The sequence below is a fragment of the Pelophylax lessonae genome (genome assembly GCF_965119305.1).
Source record: "Pelophylax lessonae genome assembly, chromosome: 8".
Taxonomy (NCBI): Eukaryota; Metazoa; Chordata; class Amphibia; order Anura; family Ranidae; genus Pelophylax; species Pelophylax lessonae.
This window is the reverse complement of record NC_138775.1, coordinates 24795204-24817729: the sequence shown is the minus strand read 5'-3', so window position 1 is coordinate 24817729 and position 22526 is coordinate 24795204. Positions and strand designations below refer to the sequence as shown.

General features: G+C 45.1%; 2 protein-coding genes across 2 annotated transcripts in view; one reads left to right on the top strand and one right to left on the bottom strand.

Moving 5' to 3' along the window:
* LOC309562133 (kelch-like protein 10) overlaps positions 1 to 22526 on the bottom strand; it is a gene marked incomplete at its 3' end in the record, with an annotated part of 516189 nt that overhangs the window by 355231 nt on the left and 138432 nt on the right. The gene's annotated exons all lie outside the window — the stretch shown is intronic.
* Positions 1 to 22526, top strand: part of P4HTM (prolyl 4-hydroxylase, transmembrane) — a 121398-nt gene that overhangs the window by 78123 nt on the left and 20749 nt on the right. The window contains exons 3-5 of the mRNA XM_082266428.1: positions 3149 to 3339; positions 8981 to 9077; positions 17191 to 17353. Of these exons, the coding sequence (XP_082122554.1) occupies positions 3149 to 3339; positions 8981 to 9077; positions 17191 to 17353 (451 nt within the window). The remainder of the gene's footprint in view (positions 1 to 3148; positions 3340 to 8980; positions 9078 to 17190; positions 17354 to 22526) is intronic.

Below are 22526 nucleotides of genomic sequence, written 5' to 3'. Positions count from 1 at the left end.
TGAATGTTATTACAAATTACCTTTCCTTTTCAATCTGCAGCTGTTGTAATTTTCTGAAAATGCAATGGCCGCCTGGAGCTGTTCTATACACAGAATGTATACTGACCACACCCCCAGAAACATAATTTCCTGCTTGTGTGATTGGCTCACCAATTTTCCCAGAAGTCTGCCTAAGAAACAAGTCAGATTTCTTGCTCCCCTGCATTAAAAATGTCATTTATGGTGAGATATTCCCAATAGGAACACGTCTAAAGGGATGCAGGCCCAGCAGCTTTCCTCATTAGAGCCCTGCAGCTGCCACAGCTGATAGATTAGTATGAAACCACTCCCATTAGACCCACTCAGCACAGAGGAACAAACAATGATTTCTTCAGAATATCAAAAGGTAGGAATCTGCAACAACGTTTGTTAAAATCCCTGCAATGTACAGAAACCACCCAGAGGGGAGTGTTTTTTTCTCAACAAAGGTGGAGTTACGCTTTAAGCAGCTTTCACAAGGACCGAATTGTAATGGCTAGATGATTATGTCAGAGCATATCCAAAGCTGCAGCTCTTGTGGGATGTTCCCGGTCTACAGTGGTCAGGATCTACCAAAAGTGGTCCAAAGAAGGAAAATCGGCTCATTAATGCACATGAGAAATAAAAGCTGGACTATGTAGTCCAATCCAATAGAAAAGTTACTGGAGCTCAGATTGTTGTAAAAAGGTAATGCTGGTTCTGATAGAAAGGGGTCAGAACACACAAAGCATCGCAGTTTGTTGTGTATGGGGCGGTGTAGCCGCAGACAGGTCAGGGTGTCCATGCTGACCCGTGTCCACAGCCAGAAGTGCCTACAATGGGGACATGAGCCTCAGAACTAGACCACCGAGCAATGGATGAAGGTGGCCAGGTCTGAAAAATTCAAGAATAGTTTGAGGAACACAACAACAAATTTGAGGTGTTGACTTGGTTTCCAAATTCTTTAGATCTCCAGGTTATGGTCAAAGTGTTATGGTTTATCGGTGTATAATAATGCTCTATTTTTACTTTAGCTTTTGTAGGGTTGGAGATCTCGCTGTTCTGACTCAATCAGTTGTGGGTCAATGTTGGGGGCAGAGAAGAAGAGTTCTCTTCGGATTCTTTCTGCCCCAATACACCAAACAAAGGTGGTTATCCCTTTATTGGGGGCCTGGGCTGCTGCCTTTGGGTACGACCTTGAGGTAGTTTCCACATGTACTAGTAGTGGTAGAAAAGGAAGGAGCACCCAATCTCCAGTGAAGTGCAAGTCGAGAGGTAAATTTAAGATTGTTTATTAGAGTACCGAGGAGGCTCAACGCTGCTGCTGCAAAAACAGAGCATTCCAATTTTGGTGTCACAGACACAACCATTTGGGATTTTCTCTGTTCACCATCAGCAGACAATATCAGCCCTGAGGAAGGGGGAGTCTTTTCCCCCGAAACGCGTTGGCTTGTTGCTACTTTTATCAAACGATCTTAAATTAGCCTCTCGATTTGCATTTCATTGGAGATTGGGCTTTCCTTCCTTTTCTATCTCTACTATTTTTAATTTAGGATGCATTCAAGGTTGCCAAATATGTGCCGCCATGGACAGCTGCTGGCAAGAACCAGTAGATTTTTGCCAACGGTTGTAAATGCTGCTAGCACACAATGCACAAATCAATGGTAGGTGCCACTGCTGTGTTGGCATGTAACCCCTCATCTGTGTGGTTACATACAAATATGGACCCTGGACACAGTCAATGTGTGCGTGCAGTGTTGCCATTTCTGCAGAGTTTTAGCCACACACAAACTGGTTGCAGCTAACCAAACAGTTTGTATGTGGTCATAGCATGGAGTTTTGCAGCATCTAAAGGTGGCGTTTAGCCCCCTCTGAATGCAACAAACTTGCCGCAGATATTCGGCTGTCTGGATGCAGCCAGGGGGCCCTGCAGGGTTGTCCTAACTTTCTAATTAAAGGGCCAGTTTACTGTCCTTCAGACTTTAGGGGGGGCCGGACTGTGGAAAATGTCCCAGCAACAGTGGAAGTAGACAGTGTTCCAGGCTTAGTGTTCATTGGGAATACAAAAAAAAAAAAAAATACAGAGTGCATAGTTGCCAACATTTAAAAAAAATTTCCAGGGACACTTTGCAGCACAGCTATCAATTACCACACCCACTTCCCCAAAGCTCCGCCCACTTTGCATAATTAATCTCGCCTAGTTATCAGATTATAGGGTCTACTCAATATAGAGACAATTACAGGAAATTAAAAAGGGAATTTCAAACTTAAGGCCACAGTAGCAGAGTTTGAATAATTCTCCCATTCAGCTGCACTACTTCTGCGTAACATTTATGGGCAGCCTGATTAACAGGCACTTCCAGGGACAATATAAATTACCTAGGACAGGCTCCTATTTGCAGGGACTGTCCCAGGAAAAAAGGGACAGTTGGCAAGTATGAGAGTGTCTGTGGTCAGTAGGAGGAGGAATAGTGCCCCATTGTTGGTGTCAGTTGGAGGTAATATGCCGCACTGTTGGTGTCATTGGAAGCCATGGTGCCTCATCGTTGGTGCCAGTAGGAGGAACAAAGCCTTGTATGAGTCAAAGGAATAGTGCCCCAAGGGCCGGAAAAAGGTAAGCAAGGGGCCACATCCGGCCTGCGAGCCACAGTTTGGAGACCACTGGTCTAAAGCAAGAAAAACACTCCTGCATTATGGTTTTAAAATAACCCATATCACAATGTACAGATGAGTATTTACATCTGTGAGTACTGGTGCACTATAGTGCAAGTGTCATTTTTTTTTTGTGTATATTACAGTAAATCTTTGTTTCTCTATGGTTCATCGACAGACGCAGCTCTGCTTAATCATAGACTACAGGGTTATGCTCCTCCTAATAGGGATAGGCACTAGGCAGAAAAAAACTTGTCCACACCTATAGGGGCTGTCCCAGCAGGCTTAACCTTTCAGGCTCTGTTATACTCAAACAGTTTTGTTCTGCCCCCTATTTTTTTGGAAGAAATTTCCATGCTGATTGTTCAGTTATAACTTGGGATGTGGTATCTTGCGCTCCTTCTCTGGGATATTGTAATTTTGTTTTCTCACTTATATTTGGGAAGTTTTCCTGCTGTACGAACTTAGATCTGATTAGCTGTGTATTCTTTTGTTACAGAAATCCCCAACTTCCTGACCAAGGAAGAGTGCAAGCTTCTCATTCACCTGGCCCAGCTGAAAGGTCTCCAGGCCAGCCAGATTCTACCTGTGGATGGCTACAAGGAAGCAATGGAGAGCCTGGAGATCAGCAAAACTGACATCTTCAACCTGCTGGACCACAATCAAGATGGACAGTTGGAGTTAAAAGAGGTCTCTAAAGCCATACTAACCATACACCAATCCGTGTGTTGTCTGAACCATTCTGACACCACTGTGCGTCAGTCTGTGGGGGGATTCGGGAAAAAGTCATGGGAGATCAGGGCTGTCTACTGGTTGGACAGTACTGGAAACCAGTGGAGGCGGGTGTATTGAGGGCGCAGGGGCGCTGCCCCCTCCCCCATCCATGCGTCCGGCCCCCTAATCTCTATGCAGGGGTGCGTGACGCATGGAGCTTAATGTTTTTTTTTAATTTAATCATCTGATTAGAGCCAGAGGCTCTAATAGGGTGATGCAAAGGGTGGAGCCGGGGCGCAGAGCAGTGCGCCCCGAGCCCACCCATTGTGTGACAATAGCGAATTAAAATTTGTTATTGTCACACCGATCCTCCTCCTGGCTAATCAGGAAGCGCGTCCGATACTGATTGGCCGCAAGGCAAACCCCATGCCATTGGCCGAGGAGGAGGCGGGAGCGGGAGGACTGGAGGAGATGCGCTGCCGGAAACGAGGAGAAGCCGCCCGCCGCCGCTCCAGGTAAGTAAGGGGGCACGCACGATGATCTCTGCATTGGGGGAATGTATGCTGGTCACTGCATTGAAGGGGGCACGCATGCTGATCTCTGCATTGGAGGTATGTATGCTGGTCACTGCATTGAAGGGGGCACGCACGCTGATCTCTGCATTGAAGGGGGCATGTACGCTGGTGACGGCATTGAAGGGGGCATGTACGCTGGTGACTGCATTGAAGGGGGCATGTACGCTGGTCTCTGCATTGAAGGGGGCATGTACGCTGGTCACTGCATTGAAAGGGGGCACGCTGGTCTCTGTGCATTGAAAGGGGGCACGCTGGGCTCTGTGCATTGAATGGGGGCACGCTGGTCACTCTGCATTGAAAGGGGGCACGCTGGTCTCTCTGCATTGAAAGGGGGCACACTGGTCACTCTGCATTGAAAGGGGGCACGTTGGTCTCTCTGCATTGAAAGGGGGCACGCTGGTCTCTCTGCATTGAAAGGGGGCACACTATACCTTAATTACTGAAGGCCCCTTTCACACTTTTGCGACCTCAAAGTCACGCAATTTTTACAGCGTTTTTTGCCACAAAGCAATGCCTATTAACTTTTTCTGTTTGCGCCCCCCCAAAAATTTTGAGCACCAGCCGCCACTGCTGGAAACTTTGATTATTAGCCCCCGTTCACATTGACTGGGGCATTGAAATTGTGCGACTTCATTTGAAATCACACAATTTCAAAACCGCATCTCAGTGCACACGTCTATTAAAGTCGCACCCAAAATCGCCAAAAGTAGTGCACGTACTACTTTTTTAAATCAATGCGGCACGGCAAAGTTGGCGTCACATCGATTTGAACACTTCCATTGCTGGCAATAGGATGCAACTTGTCATGCAATTTGACCTGTCAAATCGCTCCAATGTGAACGGGGTCCTTACTGATGATTAAGGCCTCATGCACACTGGGCGTTTAGCTACAGTGCATGAGACTCCTGTATTTAGCAGGGGCTAGAGCGCAATGTCCAGCCCTGCCGCCTATAACCTGTCAAACTCTAAGGCTCCTTTCACACGGGGGTTCCGCCCGGCGGACTCCGCTTTGCTCAGCGGGAATCGATCCGCTGATTCCCGCTGAGCAGGCGGATGACAGGTCCATCTCCGCTTACTTTGCAGAGACAGACCTGTCAGATTCCCGCTCTCCTCTATGGGAGATCAGATGATAACGGACCGCCTGTCCGTTTTCATCCGATCCTCCAGATGGATGGAAAATAGGGTTTGTCCTAACTCCACCCAATGCGTTTTGTTGTCACACAATATCATCAGGGGCAGATTGCTAAGAGTTAAAGCCCAATTAAATGATCGCTAAAATGCCATTGCACTCATTCCCAGATAAAGCCCGGAGTATCTAAAATTTGGATTGAAGCACCAAACCACTGCTGAAAGGTCCAGATACGACTTTATTCCAGTAAGGGTCAGGAGGACCATCAAAAGAGTAGCCAACCTATTAGTACAATATCCCCTCCTGAGGGTCGTAGTTCAAATCAAAAAGCCTATAGCATTGGATGTATAAAAATTATCGCCAAGGGTAACATTGCATAAATAATATACAAGAACCTCAAAATAATGTGAGAATCTGAATAATAAAACAGAAAATGTAAGTTAATCATTTAGGTTAGAGAACAGTTATAATACTAATGTCGTTCAATGCCATTAGAGTTTAAGGGGAGATGTTAAAAACGCAGCTCAACCATGTGTTTTTACCCCCCCAAATATAAGTATAAATGAGGCCTGTTCTTGTTGCAGCAATTGTGCAGTGTCTAAATATGACTCAAAGTTTGATCTACTGCACAGTAAGAGACCAGGTCAGATACACCTCCACCTTTCCTTTACAATACAAGTTTGCGTGTTATGGGCGTGGCTGTTACTCAGCCCTGACAGCATAGACCACCATAGAACAGGAAGCGCATTTCTAATAAGAGTAAAAGGAAATGTAAGACATTTTCAAGGTAAAATCAGTAAGAAATCCTAAAATGAGGGACGCAGGACTATAAAGAGGAAAAGAAAAGTGTGGGACTGCAATCAAAATGGCATTGGGGCAGATAGGAGTTGAAGCAGCCATCTTGTTGTGGTCAATGAAATATACTAAGGCCAGTTTTCAGCTTGAACCAATAAGCCCCCCCCCCCTGGCATGTACATGGAATGTGGGAGAACACTGACTATAAAAAGAAAGCATCTCACGAAGTGTATGTAAATCTGGCAAGCTGAGTGTCAGATGGAAATGACCCGGTGGCTGTGCAGCTGCCCAATCGCTTCCACACATTCCTGAAAGTGCTGGTCCTGCTCCCCATATTTACCGGGCTCTGCCCACCCATTGGTGGACCCGGGACTGGCATGGCAGGTGCCACCAGGTAGAGGGGAGGGAGACTTTTTATTCCAGTGGTGTAACAAGAACCTTCAGGGCCCCGGTGCAAGAAACCATGAAGGGCACCCCGGACCCCTGGCCAGGGCCCTTCCCTTCAAGCCTGGGGCTCTTCCCACTGATCCTGGGGCCCTTTACTCTCATTGCGGGGCCCTTTATTACAGTCCCGCAGCAGGACCCTTCACAAGTTCTGCAGTGGGCCCCCTTTCTGCCATCTTGGAATGCCAGGGCCTGGTTGCAAGTGTGACCTTTGCGATCCTGGAAGTTCACCCACTGGTGTCAGTAGTTTTTATTTTTTGGTACTTTAATTGTATTATTTTTTATCATTTTATTTTATTTTTTTATAATGTCACTGACTACGACTCTGTCTATTCAGAAAAGGAAGGAGCTAGCAATCTACATTTATATATTTATACATTTATATATTATTATTTTTGTAATAATTTATAATTTAAGGTTAGGGGTTATTTATTATTTATGTGTTATTACATAATATTCATTTATTTTATTTATTTATTATTTATGATGATTTTTGTTATTTCTGTATTTATTTTACTTTTTTTGTGACTTGTAGTGGAGATGTGAACCTTCTCCATAGAGAATAATTGATTTTTTTCTCCTTCAGCGTTTTGGAGCTTCACGCTACAAAACGCTGTGGTGTGAATGGGGCCTAAGTGGCCGATGCATTCCCTGCTGCACAGCCGCACATATAGATGCCTCTTGTATACATGCAGCTGCAGAGTGGAATGCCTTGGCTGCTTATGATTGGAGGGGCACTGTGATTGGGGGGTGAGGGGGCTGTCCTATCAGGTAGGCCCCATGATTTCTAACAGCAGCCCTAGCCAGCCTAACTGATGCGCTCAGAACCTCAAAGTGCTGTCCTTGTTACCTAATAAGATACAGTTCACTATAACAGCCAACTACAGTGACAGAATGATAACTGCATTGTAACTCATGGAAAGCATAACCAATGTATGTATTGCCATCCAACCACTGCCAATGCCAGTCAATACCCGCTCTCTGAATTGTTATTATATACAGTGGGTACGGAAAGTATTCAGACCCCCTTAAATTTTTCACTCTTTGTTATATTGCAGCCATTTGCTAAAATCATTTAGGTTCATTCTTCTTCCTCATGAATGTACACATAGCACCCCATACTGACAGAAAAACACAGAATTGTTGCAGATTTATTAAAAAAGAAAAACTGAAATATCAAATGGTCCTAAGTATTCAGACCCTTTGCTCAGTATTTAGTAGAAGCCCCCTTTTGATCTAATACAGCCAGGAGTCTTTTTGGGAAAGATGCAACAAGTCTTTCACACCTGGATTTGGGGATCCTCTGCCATTCCTCCTTGCAGATCCTCTCCAGTTCTGTCAGGTTGGATGGTAAACGTTGGTGGACAGCCATTTTTAGGTCTCTCCAGAGATGCTCAATTGGGTTTAAGTCGGGGCTCTGGCTGGGCCATTCAAGAACAGTCACTGAGTTGTTGTGAAGCCACTCCTTCGTTATTTTAGCTGTGTGCTTAGGGTCATTGTCTTGTTGGAAGGTAAACCTTCGGCCCAGTCTGAGGTGCAGAGCACGCTGGAGAAGGTTTTTGTCCAGGATATCCCTGTACTTGGCCGCATTCATCTTTCCCTCGATTGCAACCAGTCGTCCTGTCCCTGCAGCTGAAAAACACCCCCACAGCATGATGCTGCCACCACCATGCTTCACTGTTGGGACTGTATTGGACAGGTGATGAGCAGTGCCTGGTTTTCTCCACACATACCGCTTAGAATTAAGGCCAAAAAGTTCTCTTTTGGTCTCATCAGACCAGAGAATCTTATTTCTCACCATCTTGGAGTCCTTCAGGTGTTTTTTAGCAAACTCCATGCGGGCATTCATGTGTCTTACACTGAGGAGAGGCTTCCGTCGGGCCACTCTGCCATAAAGCCCCGACTGGTGGAGGGCTGCAGTGATGGTTGACTTTCTACAACTTTCTCCCATCTCCTGACTGCATCTCTGGAGCTCAGCCACAGTGATCTTTGGGTTCTTCTTTACCTCTCTCACCAAGGCTCTTCTCCCCCGATAGCTCAGTTTGGCCGGACGGCCAGCTCTAGGAAGGGTTCTGGTCGTCCCAAACGTCTTCCATTTGAGGATTATGGAGGCCACTGTGCTCTTAGGAACCTTAAGTGCAGCAGAAATCTTTTTGTAACCTTGGCCAGATCTGTGCCTTGCCACAATTCTGTCTCTGAGCTCTTCAGGCAGTTCCTTTGACCTCATGATTCTCATTTGCTCTGACATGCATTGTGATCTGGAAGGTCTTATATAGACAGGTGTGTGGCTTTCCTAATCAAGTCCAATCAGTATAATCAAACACAGCTGGACTCAAATGAAGGTGTAGAACCATCTCAAGGATGATCAGAAGAAATGGAAAGCACCTGAGTTAAATATATGAGTGTCACAGCAAAGGGTCTGAATACTTAGGACCATGTGATATTTCAGTTTTTCTTTTTTAATAAATCTGCAACAATGTCAACAATTCTGTGTTTTTCTGTCAGTATGGGGTGCTATGTGTACATTCATGAGGAAGAAGAATGAACTTAAATGATTTTAGCAAATGGCTGCAATATAACAAAGAGTGGAAAATTTAAGGGGGTCTGAATACTTTCCGAACCCACTGTATATTTGGGCTTTGCATTTATTTCATGTTATCTCTTTGTTTTCCAGGTCTTAACCCATTCCCGTCTTGGGAACGGAAGATGGATGACTCCAGAGAATATTCGGGAGATGTACACGGCAGTTAAAGCAGATCCAGATGGAAATGGTACATACTGAAGGGTGGCAAAGTAGCAATTGGGTTTTATATTTTTTTTACAGCACTGGGATTCTGGATTCTGTTCCCAGCAGGGAACACTTTGTAATAAGAAAAAAGAGGTGTAGAGCATTAAGCATGATCAAACGTGATTCGAATGTGAATAAGAATGACCTAAATATAAAGAAAGTGTAAAACTGAAAGCCTGTGCATCATGATTCCATAAAAAGTAATAGTCAATGGTAAGGCAGCCACTCCAATGTGCAAATAGATGGTAATCGATCGCGTATCACCGCCACAAACAGAAGGATTGCAAACTCACCAGATGTCAAGGCTGCTACTACAGCAGCAAGAAAGCCTCAAAACACTTATATGGGTCACTCTGGGTAACAAGACAGTGGATATCTTCCGCCGGGTTATCGCAGCAGGTTCCAACTGGAGATAAATATGCTCAGCCAGAGCCCAGAAGTATTACCATAGTGTAGTAGGTTTATTCAATCATAATACAATACAAAGTAGGGATAGACCGATTATATCCGTGGCCGATTTGCACTTTCCCCGATATATCGGTATCGGCCCTGGAACTGGCCGATATTGCCGATATTTTTGTGACGTCATTCTGCCTTCTTAGGCCGCCTCCCTCGCCTTGGACAGTCTCGTCTGGAGTCGGGATTAGTCTCGCGGGAGTGTATCAAAGCCATACACCCATCCACAGCAGCCCGGTGCCAGCCAGCCACCCACATTCACAGACCCTGTACCAGCCAGCCACAGGCACTGTACCAGCGAGCCAGCCAGCCACCCACAGGCCCTGTACCAGCCAGCCACAGACGCTGTACCAGCCAGCCAGCCACCCACATGCCCTGTTCCAGCCAGCCACCCACAGGCCCTGCACCAGGCAGCCACCCACAGCCCCTGTGCCAGCCACCCACCCACCACAGGGTGCCAGCCAGCCACCCACAGACAGGGTGCCAGCCACCTACCCACCACAGGGTGCCAGCCAGCCACCCACAGACAGGGTGCCAGCCAGCCACCCACAGACAGGGTGCCAGACAGCCAGCCACCCACAGGCCCTGTACCAGCCAGCCACAGGCACTGTACCAGCCAGCCGCCCACAGGCGTGGTACCAGCCAGCCACCCACAGGCCCTGTACCAGCCAGCCGCCCACAGGCCCTGTACCAGCCAGCCACCCACAGCCACTGTGCCAGCCACCCACCTACCACAGGGTGCCAGCCAGCCAGCCATCCACCACAGGGTGCCAACCAGCCATCTACCACAGGGTGCCAGCCAGCCAGCCATCTACCACAGGGTGCCAGCAAGCAAGCCACCCACCACAGGGTGCCAGACAGCCACCACAGGGTGCCAGACAGCCACCACAGGGTGCCAGCCAGCCATTAAGCATTAAACAAAAATTAACATGTTTAGTACCAGATTTGTGTCAAAAATTGTCTTTTTCAAAATTTTAAATGTACAAAATATTGGCCCATATCGGCCGATACCGATACGTTGTGACCAAAATATCAGAATCGGCCTTGAAAAAAATAGGTGGTTGAGCCATGATTTTACATCCCCCACCACCACCATACCTCCCAACCTTTTGAGATGGCAATGAGGGACACCAATTAGCAAAAGTATGTAGATGTAGGACACACCCCTGCCACGCCCCCTTAAAGGAGAATTATAAAAAAAATAACTATTAGTTGAACCCACAAGTATTTTTTTTACCACTTCTATTCCTTTTTATTGGCTTTTGAAATGTACAAATGCAACAATTTAGAAACTGGATAAAAGGTTTAGCACTGGGAAACACTTTTTGATAGATAAATAGTATATTTTATATACAGCTATATGCATCAGACCAAAATGAGGGACAAATGAGGAGGAATGAGGGACAGAGGAACTTTGTTCCAAACCAGGGACAGTCCCTCGAAATCAGGGACAGCCCCTCGAAATCAGGGACAGTCCCTCAAAATCAGGGACAGTCCCTCGAAATTAGGGACAGTTCGGAGCGATGACCACCACCCCTCTTAAGCCGCAATGGTAGCTGGTTGGAGCTGTGCACATGCCTTGGCAGCAGTACTTTGCATTGCAATAAAAATGATCTCCTCTGTTGCATTCGCCAAACTATTTATTTGAATTGGGCCGCACTACAACTGCAAGCCAAAAGTTTAGTTGTGGCACGGTATTTACATTGAAAAAGTCCACTCAGCTGTCAGAAAACAAAGATATACTTTTTGTATTTCCTGCTGGTAAAGTGTCGCTTCTCCTCAATCTCCTGGGTCCTCTGCAGCTCTCACTGGTGCCTCCTGCTGACCTCCTGTCTCCTGCAAAGGGTGACGGTCAGAAGGAGCAACCAGTGAGAGCTGCAGGGGACCTAGATGATTGACATCTCAGGAGTGTCAGCCGCCCTGTGGATCATTCCTCATGAACAGAGTGGCTCTGGGCAGTACAGGCAGCAGGAGAGGAAAGTACATGCTTCAGATACAGTGTATGTTTTGCTGTGAAACTACTAAACAGGGTCTCTTTAACCACTTAAGGACCGCCCCTTGTATATTTACTGCCGCGGGGCCACCCTTAAGCAACAAAAATCACTTACCTGTACATGATTGTTTCCATCGGCTCTAGGGGCGCGCGCAGACTGCCGGAGCTGCGCTCACGCTTTGATTGGACACAGCGGGAGCCCATCAGCGGGTCCGGCGGCCACGATGGCCGCTGGCCACCCGCGATCATTCGGAGGAATGACAGAACGGCGGTCTGCCTATGTAAACAAGGCAGAACGCCGTTCTGTCAGACAGAAAGAGAGAGATCTTGTGTACCTACTAATAAGGAACACAGATCTCTCTCTTCCTGCAGTCAGTCCATTCCCACCGCACAGTTAGAAAGCACTCCCTAGGAGCACACTTAACCCTTTGATTGCCCCTGATGTTAACCCTCTCCCTGCCAATGTCATTTATAGTGAAGGGGTAGTAATATATGAAACATAAATTACAAAAGTGCGCTAAACAAATTAAGAAGAACACAAATGTTCATGTGAAATGTCTGCTTGGTCAGCAGTGAGTGCACAACCTGTGTATCCAAAAGACAATAAAAAATATATGAAAATATATAAAGTCTTTCAGTCCAAAAAAGGTGAGGGTTAGGGAGTGATGGGAGGTGGGTGGGGCCTCATCCCAGACTGTGATCCAAAGTGAATAAAAGTAATCTCAGATGCACTGTGAACACCCAGTGATAGGAGTGGACTCTTACCACAATGTGGAGAGATGTGAGTATATACTGTATTTGTCCGGAGGTCCAAACTTCTCAAATAGATGATACGATTCTCAGGAGAATAGATCAGCTAGCTGCTTCCAGATTGAGAGGATCTATAGGCTTCCAAGCAGGGGGATAGTGCCAAAAGATCGTGCCCAAAAAAGAAGAGGGGACTATAGTGCATTACCTTCAGTTTATTAGCAAAAGCAGGTGAAATGACACTTACAATTTCCAGATGAAAAAACAGCGTGTACAGGATAGTCCCGGACGTCTGCAGTACGGTCCGAGACTGGTGACAACACGGCTAGCTCCCCCCGACGCGTTTCCACTGATGAGTCGGCTTCTGGGACTGGAGCTGTAGCCGTGCCGTCTACATCTCTCGTAAATAGTTTGGCTGGTGGAGACTTCCGGTGCGGCCGCGGCGGGGACCCGGAAGTGTAATGACGTACTTCCGGTCACGGGGTCAACCAATCAGAATGGATCAACCCGAGGACCCGGAAATATTATGACGTCCTTCCGGTGTTCTCCCTGGCCAATAGCAGCAAATGTAAACAAGATATCTTGTCAGTGACACCGGGATATGGAAAGAGCAAACTTTTGCAATCTTGCGATGCTCAAAGTGTCTTTTCCAAAGCGGAGGCAAGCGATATAGCCATATCTTGCCTTCTTAATTAGGCTCTTAAAGAAATATTTTATTTTATTAAAAGGCAAAAACTGTATATATTTAGATAAAAGCACAAACTGTAAAAGAATTAAAAGAGTATAATTTTAAAATTATTAAATAATCCTTGAGGAATTTACTTCAAAGGAGTAGTTAATGACATGGCCACAAAAGTATATATAGGCACCATGTGAAACAATGGTTCAAATGTTTAAAATTATTTTAAAAAATTAAAAAATTTAAAAATAATAAAAAAATATATATAAAAAGCCATAAAGTTTGGGCAATTGGTTGGAATGGGTCGCAATGAAAATCTCCACCCTCCAACCCTTGTATACATCACTAACATTGGAATTCCAGTGACAAAAATCACAGACATCAATTTATAGACATATACAAAAACGCCACTAGTGGCGTTTTTGTATATGTCTATAAATTGATGTCTGTGATTTTTGTCACTGGAATTCCAATGTTAGTGATGTATACAAGGGTTGGAGGGTGGAGATTTTCATTGCGACCCATTCCAACCAATTGCCCAAACTTTATGGCTTTTTATATATATTTTTTTATTATTTTTAAATTTTTTAATTTTTTAAAATAATTTTAAACATTTGAACCATTGTTTCACATGGTGCCTATATATACTTTTGTGGCCATGTCATTAACTACTCCTTTGAAGTAAATTCCTCAAGGATTATTTAATAATTTTAAAATTATACTCTTTTAATTCTTTTACAGTTTGTGCTTTTATCTAAATATATACAGTTTTTGCCTTTTAATAAAATAAAATATTTCTTTAAGAGCCTAATTAAGAAGGCAAGATATGGCTATATCGCTTGCCTCCGCTTTGGAAAAGACACTTTGAGCATCGCAAGATTGCAAAAGTTTGCTCTTTCCATATCCCGGTGTCACTGACAAGATATCTTGTTTACATTTGCTGCTATTGGCCAGGGAGAACACCGGAAGGACGTCATAATATTTCCGGGTCCTCGGGTTGATCCATTCTGATTGGTTGACCCCGTGACCGGAAGTACGTCATTACACTTCCGGGTCCCCGCCGCGGCCGCACCGGAAGTCTCCACCAGCCAAACTATTTACGAGAGATGTAGACGGCACGGCTACAGCTCCAGTCCCAGAAGCCGACTCATCAGTGGAAACGCGTCGGGGGGAGCTAGCCGTGTTGTCACCAGTCTCGGACCGTACTGCAGACGTCCGGGACTATCCTGTACACGCTGTTTTTTCATCTGGAAATTGTAAGTGTCATTTCACCTGCTTTTGCTAATAAACTGAAGGTAATGCACTATAGTCCCCTCTTCTTTTTTGGGCACGATCTTTTGGCACTATCCCCCTGCTTGGAAGCCTATAGATCCTCTCAATCTGGAAGCAGCTAGCTGATCTATTCTCCTGAGAATCGTATCATCTATTTGAGAAGTTTGGACCTCCGGACAAATACAGTATATACTCACATCTCTCCACATTGTGGTAAGAGTCCACTCCTATCACTGGGTGTTCACAGTGCATCTGAGATTACTTTTATTCACTTTGGATCACAGTCTGGGATGAGGCCCCACCCACCTCCCATCACTCCCTAACCCTCACCTTTTTTGGACTGAAAGACTTTATATATTTTCATATATTTTTTATTGTCTTTTGGATACACAGGTTGTGCACTCACTGCTGACCAAGCAGACATTTCACATGAACATTTGTGTTCTTCTTAATTTGTTTAGCGCACTTTTGTAATTTATGTTTCATATATTACTACCCCTTCACTATCAATTTACTTTACAGTGCTGCTTTCATCTTTTTTTATCCTGTCACTAGGTTCGCGCACCTATTTTTCCTCATTTACAATGTCATTTATACAGTGACAGTGCAATTTTTTTTAGCACTGATCACTGTACTAGTGTCACTGGTCCCCAAGAAGTGTCACTTAGTGTCAGATTTGTCCACCACAATGTCGCAGTGCCGCTAAAAATTGATGATCATCACTAATAAAAGAAATAAAAAAACAAAAAGTCCATAAATCTATCCCATAGTTTGAAGACGCTATAACTTTTGCGCAAACCAATCTATATACGCTTTTTAGGATTTTTTTAACCAAAAATATGTAGCAGAATACAAATTGGGCTAAATTGATGAATAAATTTGATTTTTTACATTTCTTAAAGGATGTGTTTTATAGCAGAAAGAAAAAAAATATTGTTTTTTTTTCCCAAAATTGTCGCTTATTTTTTGTTTTATAGCGCAAAAAATAAAAATCACAGAGGTGATCAAATATTACCAAAAGAAAGCTCTATTTATGGGGAACAAAGGACATCAAATTTATTTAGGTATAGCGTCGCATGACCGCGCAATTGTCAGTTAAAGCAAGGCAGTGCCGTATCGCAAAAAATGGCCTGGTCAGGAAGGGGGTAAAACCTGTCGGTGCTGAAGTGATTAAATGAGGTCGATTGTTAGATAAATACAGGGCTGTCATTGCTGAATTACTTCTGAAAATGTCAAACATCTGGCTGTCATGCATGTCCAGTGGCTTTATTACTTTCTGAGTCAGTGACTCAGAACAAAGGTGAAGATCAGAAGTTCACTGGCTGCATACTAGTATTTTCAAATGGCAGTCATCCATTTTTCTGACAAAACCAATATACTGTATATACTCGAGTAAAGGCCGAGTTTTTCCAGCACATTTTTTTGTGCTGAAAAAGTGCCCCTCTGCTTATACTCGAGTCATAAAAAAAAAAAAATATCCGCGGCCAGACTGACATACACACTGCACATGTGCCGCCTTCCCGAGCGGCAGCGGCACATGCGCGGTGATGTGTTGGTGCCGGGCGGTGCCATTTTTAAATCTAAGGCACCTCAGGAACAGGTGAGTGAGACTCACCTCGTGACGGCTGACTGATCCACATCCACCCTGTGTGCAGCTTGCAAGATACTTTGATGTAGGTGTATCTGAATAAATCGTTACTTGTTTTTACTATCACACTGACCAAGGCGCTCTCTTTCTGCTGTTTTTGTTTGCACTAATGGGCACTGATGGGTACTGATAGGCTGCCCTGATGGGTACTGATAGGCTGCCCTGATGGGTACTGATAGGCTGCACTAATGGGTACCGATAGGCTGTACAGATGAGGCTGCACTGATGGGCACTGATGAGGAGGCACTGATGAGGCTGCACTGATGGGTACTGGTAGGCTGCACTGATAAGTTACACTGATGGCCACTAATAAGCTGCACTGATGGCCACTGATAAGCTGCACTGATGGCCACTGATAAGCTGCACTGATGAGGAGGCACTGATGAGGCTGCACTGATAGGTACTGATAGGTGGCACTGATAAGCTGCACTGATGGCCACTGATAAGCTGCACTGATGGACAATGATAAGCTGCACTGATCTGCACTGAAAGCAAGGTACTGAAAGCCTTGCCGGTTATTGGCTCTCCTTTCCTCACGCAGACATAGCGCGTGAGTAAAGGACTGCCAATAACCGACAGATCTGTTTACATGTGATCAGCTGTGATTGGACACAGCTGATCACATGGTAAAGGGCCACTATAATTGGCCCTTTACCCTGATCTGTGTCCAGAAGTGGGGAAGTTCTGGGAAGATGTTCATGGACGCCCTCCCAGAACTAGTCGACTGCTGTAGCCGTCTTTTAGCTATAGCGCGGTCAGCAAGTGGTTAATGCATTCAAAAAACCTTGTGCCTCTAGAACCACTTAAGTCTAACTATTGTTGAAAATGTTCCCTCCCCCATGTCTCCTACCTATCCTGCCTAACCTGTTTAAAAAAGATCTGTGTACCGGCCTATTTTTATTCGTTCCAGTCCAGTCATGTAATCCTGTAGCTCCGGCTCCCTCCTCTCCCCTGCAGCAGCTGCTCACTACCACAGGAAAGCCGGAGCGGTGGAATCACATGACCGCACATTGCCTCTTGTTCTGGTGACAGCTGTGAAATGTTGGCTTTCCATCGCTTTTTGTCCCAGTAATAAAATTATTCACCAGGACAAACAGAGAGGGTGAATCTCACCAATGGGGACACAAACAGAAAAAAACCTAAAGGGGGTTCTCCCCCACTTCTTCCCAAAAATAGTTTTAGTTTTAGATACATTTTAAAATGACAGCTTGACTCTGATTGGTGGTTTAGTTTTATGGATAAGCCCAACATGTCACGAGGCAGTGATCCTCACATTTCTTCTCTTTTCTTTGACTGAATAGGTGTCCTCAGCTTGGATGAGTTCAAGAAACTGAACCTCAGGGACTTCCACAAATACCTGGGGAACCGAGAGATCACCATGAATGATTTGGTGAGGAACAGCCAGCACACATGGCTCTACCAAGGAGAAGGCGCTCACCGGGTACTGCGATCCATCCGCCAGAGGTAGGTGACATGGAAAAGAGTCTTATCCAGAATGACCTAGACAATACAAGCTGATATATAAATCAGGTTTTTATAATATTGCTAGCAATACATTGCTCCACTACTGATAAATATCCCAGCACAGCCTGGTGCTGGCTTCCGATCAGCTTGTCTCCACCCCAAAACAAAAAAGGAAGGTAGCCGTACTTCTGATCTGTAAGTCGCTATCTAGGTTTCTTGTTCCACTTGAAAGATTATTATGTGTCTCTGATGTAATAGTTAGTACTAATTAGCACACTTGTATAAAGTACTCGAAACCCATACTTGAGTAAAAGTACAAGTGCTCTATCAAAAAGTGACTTGAGTACAAAATATCTCCCCCCTCCCCCCCCCCCCCCCGGGAGATATTTTGGGGCATTTTGCACTTTTCCCATGATCTTTTCCATCCTATTCATGGTGACTGCAGGGTAGTTTCTGGTGTGCATGCATGGGCAGAGGTCCCTGAGGAAGCGACAGTGAAACATGTCAGGCTACTGTTGATAAACACAGCTAATTTTGGCAGGATCAACTAAGGAGTGATTAGAGGAGTGATTCTAACTGTATGGGGGCGTGGCTTGTGAAATGATCACAGAGTCCTGTGATCCTATATAGAAGGATCACAGGCACTCTGTGATCATTCCAGCGAGAACGGTCAGCTGTGATTACAACAGCAGACCGTTCTTTTCTCTCAGCGGGGAGCGATCGCGGGTGGCAGGCGGCAATCGGAGCCACCTGCCCCGTGCATCGGACTGCCTGCTTTCGAGTGGGGGCGGGAGAGCGCCGGCGGCGAAACGTATGTCTGCTGAAACGTATGTCGGTCGCGGCGTACTGACGTCACCAGAGTGAGATGGAGGACGGGCGGAAGAGCCAACCGGCCGGCGGCTTGCCCTTTTTCTGATCAAAGCGTTCCCTATCTGATGTTTTGTAAGTTGGTTTCCATTGTTTTTTACATTAAAGTTTACAGTTTTACACTATGGGGCATTTTATCTTTATTTATGTGACCCTATGATTGATGCCTCCATTGGTTGGACATGCCTGATTTAGACGAAATTATCCCTCGTTTACTATATCAGTTTTTCACATATCAGTTTTACGCTATGGGATCCTATACCATTTTCTTTTCTATGTGTGTGGTCTAAATACCTACTGAGTCATCTTATGCTACAAGACCTGAAACGCAGTGGAATTTGATCTGGCAGTAGGATATCCGTCTGGAGATCTTGGGTGTCAAACCCTTATATTGGGCACATCATTTGAGGCAATCTGGTAAGCAGTCTGTACTACTGAAGTTCACCCAAACCTAGTGGACTTTATGAACACCTAATCCTATCCCTTTGGAATTTATTCAGAGACTTAAGGACTTTGTTTGGATTTTCATTATATTTGGCATGGTGCTGTCATGGCACTTGCTTTTTTATTATTATTTTTAGGTGTATGTCACACTTTAAGATGCTGCTTCATATTCTATTTCCTTAGCGCGGTTAATTCCCCCCCCCCCCCTTTTCCGTGCATCGGACTGCCTGCTTCCGAGTGGGGGCGGGAGATCGCTGGCGGTGGCGTGCGCTCGCCCCCTAGCTGCGGGCGCGCAACCGACGTAGCCCTACCTTGGTTCGCTCAGGAGGGGCTGCCTGCAGCAGTATATCTGCGGCGGGCGGTTTGGAAGCGGTTGAGCACTGTTAGTAGCCGAGTGGGGGCGGGAGATCGCTGGCGGCGGCGTGCGCTCGCCCCCTAGCTGCGGGCACGCGACCGACGTAGCCTTAGCTCGGTTCGCTCAGGAGGGGCTGCCTGCAGCAGTATATCTGCGGCGGGCGGTCCGGAAGCGGTTAAGCACTGTTAGCAGCGTGAAACGCGTCAGCTATTTTTGATCCGGACCTCTGTATGCTGTGGTATTTTATTCTCTTTTCAATAAATATTTGCATTGGAGTGCGGCTGTCCAGACATATTTTTTGTTCTATATCATTTTTCATATCATTAAATTTCCATTTGGCTTGTGTCACAATTGTAAATGCTATATTACGTTTTTTTTATTTGCAATATTTTTTCCCAATGAAAGTGAAGTTACCTTTTATAGCAAATGAATATGATAAAAAAAAAGGCTTTCTGCAGTAAAATAAAAACACTTCACCAGTATTCGCTCCCTGCTACCGAACAGTGTTAATTTCGTTGACTAAAACTGACTAAAACGTTTTCGTCGACTAAATTAACACAATTTTAGTCGACTAAAATACGACTAAAACTAAAACAATTCAGATGACTAAAATACGACTAAAACTAAAATGGCATTTTAGTCAAAAGACTATAACTAAAACTAAATAAAAAATTGACATCATCAAAATTAACACTCCTCTGCTGGCCATTTCTTCTGTATATCGGCGACACAATTCCATCCAGAGCCGGTAATAATAGCACATTAAAGTGTAAACATGGATTGCACCACCGCATACGCATAAGTAAGGAGCATCTACTAAGCTGCTGAAAACTAAACAATTAAGAAAAAGGCTTTTCTTATATTTTTCCCTAATATTTCATGTTGGTAATATATTCAGGTAATATGTGCAATGACATTACAGCCAATGGAGTTTACAGTTTTTGGGGTTTTTTTATTTTAAAGTTGCACTTTGGTTTGTCAAAAAGCAATATTTCTATTTGTTTATGAAACTCGGTTTTATTTGTAAAGATGTTATATATCACAATGGCTAAGGGCTTTTTAAGCCCCCGTTCACACTGGGGCGACGCTACTTCGCACCGCGACCTCCGAGGTCGCGGTGCGAGCAGCGCGCCGCGACCTCGGAGCGGCCGCCACGGACTTCATAACATTAAAGTCGCCCCAAAGAAGCTCCGGACCCTTTTTCTGAGTCGGAGCGACTTGTGTCGCTCCTATCAGAACGGGTCCGCAGCTTCCCTATGGGAGGCGACCTGCGGCGACCTGTGAGGCGACCAGGTCTCCTCACAGGTCGCCCCAGTGTGAACGGGGGCTCACACGGCCGCTCCTCTTGTACGCAAATCATCCTATTTTTTTGCGGATGATTTGCGGACCTAATGTAAGTCTATGGCATTGCGGATGTCAGCGGAATACCATCCGCTGACATCCGATTTTCCTCCTTTCAGTTCTGTTCCGTTTTTTGGAATGGAACAGAACCCTATTTTTTCATCCGTTCAAAAAACGGAAAGGAAGGAAAATCGGATGTCAGCGGTGTCATCCGCTGACATCCGCAATCCCATAGAATTATATTATGTCCGCATATCATCCGCAAACGGATGGGATGATATGCGGGCATATGGATCGGATGACACAAATGTCATCCGCTCCGTGAAAAAAAAAAAAAAAAAGTCCCGCAGCGGACCTTTCACACGGAGCGGCCGTGTGAAAGAAGCCTATATCTGTTTCTGTAGTGCGTGTTCAAACCTTATAATAACATATTATTAGATTTTTACTCCAGGAGTATACAATTCGTTTGGAAATTGTAGAGAAATGTTTAAATAATGCATTACAAATTACAATTGAACTACACCCAGTCGATTATAGATGACTAAAATGAGTTTTAGTCGACTAAAATGTACTGGAGTTTTAGTCGACTAAATACGACTAAAACTAAAACACTTGCAGAAGACTAAAATGGGACTAAAACTAAAATGCCATTTTAGTCCTAAGACTAAGACTAAAACTAAATTGAAATTTGCTGCCAAAATTAACACTGCTACCGAAAGAATCCTTAGCTACTGGTATACTTTTGGGCTCCTGTTCATCCACTGAACTCTGTTGATCCATCTGCCAAGCCCCTACGGGAGGTTGCTGCAGGCAGGAGGAAGCATTTCCTCAGTCTCCTCTCCCTCAGTGATCAGGCTGTACACTGTAACTTTGTAGCAAGTCACAAGATGAGAGGCTGTAGCAGAGGCTGATCTGTGTCAGATTTTTATGAACACAGCCAAGAACTGCACATACACCAAGATTTACATGACTGTGTCCCCTCTGAGCCAGCCTCTCGATACAGGAAGTAGATGGTTACCCTGGGTGATGTCTGTGCGGAGATATTTCTCCTGGAGAAAAAAGCAGATGAAGGCATTGTCAGCAGGGATCCGTCGATCTCTGTGGGAAGTATTAAATACCTGTAAGGGTTAGATTTACACATTATCTAAATGCATGCACCCAGGCTGGGACAAGGGGTGGGCAGGAGGGATGCCTGCCCTGGGCGCAATGGTTTATTGCAGGGATGGGGGCACCCTGACCCTAACCCCAAGGAAAGGGGGGGGGGCGCAGTTTTGCATCCTTGTCCTGAGCACTGGATGACCTTGTCCCAGCACTGCATGCATCAAATATGATAAAATATATTTTATGCTAGGTCCACTTCTCATCGCTTCTACTCGTGTACCTGAACAAATAAAACATTAAAGAGATTTTGTATAGTTCCCCTTACCCCCTTTTACAAATATAGTCTGTGATTCAGTGAGACGCGTGTGCAGCCAATGACATCATTGATGGCTCTGGATGGTCTATGCGGGTCTCTGTTTAATTTTCCTTCTCACTTCTTCATGTCTCCTTTGTTTAGACCACCCTCATATGTTATTGTTAGTATCTTCATATCCAGGCTTAATGCAGTGAGGTGACCTAGATCCTCAAAATTCCCAGCGGCTTGGGCTTGGCAAGTTAACTCAGCGCTTTTTAGCTTGTTGGCTGTATAGCACCCATATCTAGCTGCCAAGGAACTACAAGTCACAGAGGAACCTGTCAGCTGTTCCCGTTATGTCTTCCAGTATGCTGGCAGGTTTTACTAGGTTGTAGATCCTCTTCCGTTGCACACATGAAGTCTGGGTGTCATGATGACCCTCTGGCTCTAATACTCTGTATCATTAATCCAGAAGAAATATGCATGCTTGTTCTAGGTCAGAGGCTCAGACATCCAGACACAGCATTGTCAAAAGAAGATAAGCAATGGTGGCCTCCACTGTCTATGCTTACCTTAAGATGTCTCTCCCATCATGGTGTCACCTTAACACTGACCCTCCCTGTAACCTCAACACTAACCCTCCCTGCAACCTCAACACTAATCCTCCCTGTAACCTCAACACTAACCCTCCCTGTAATCTCAACACTGACCCTCCCTATAACCTCAACACTGACCCTCCCTATAACCTCAATACTGACCCTCCCTGTAAC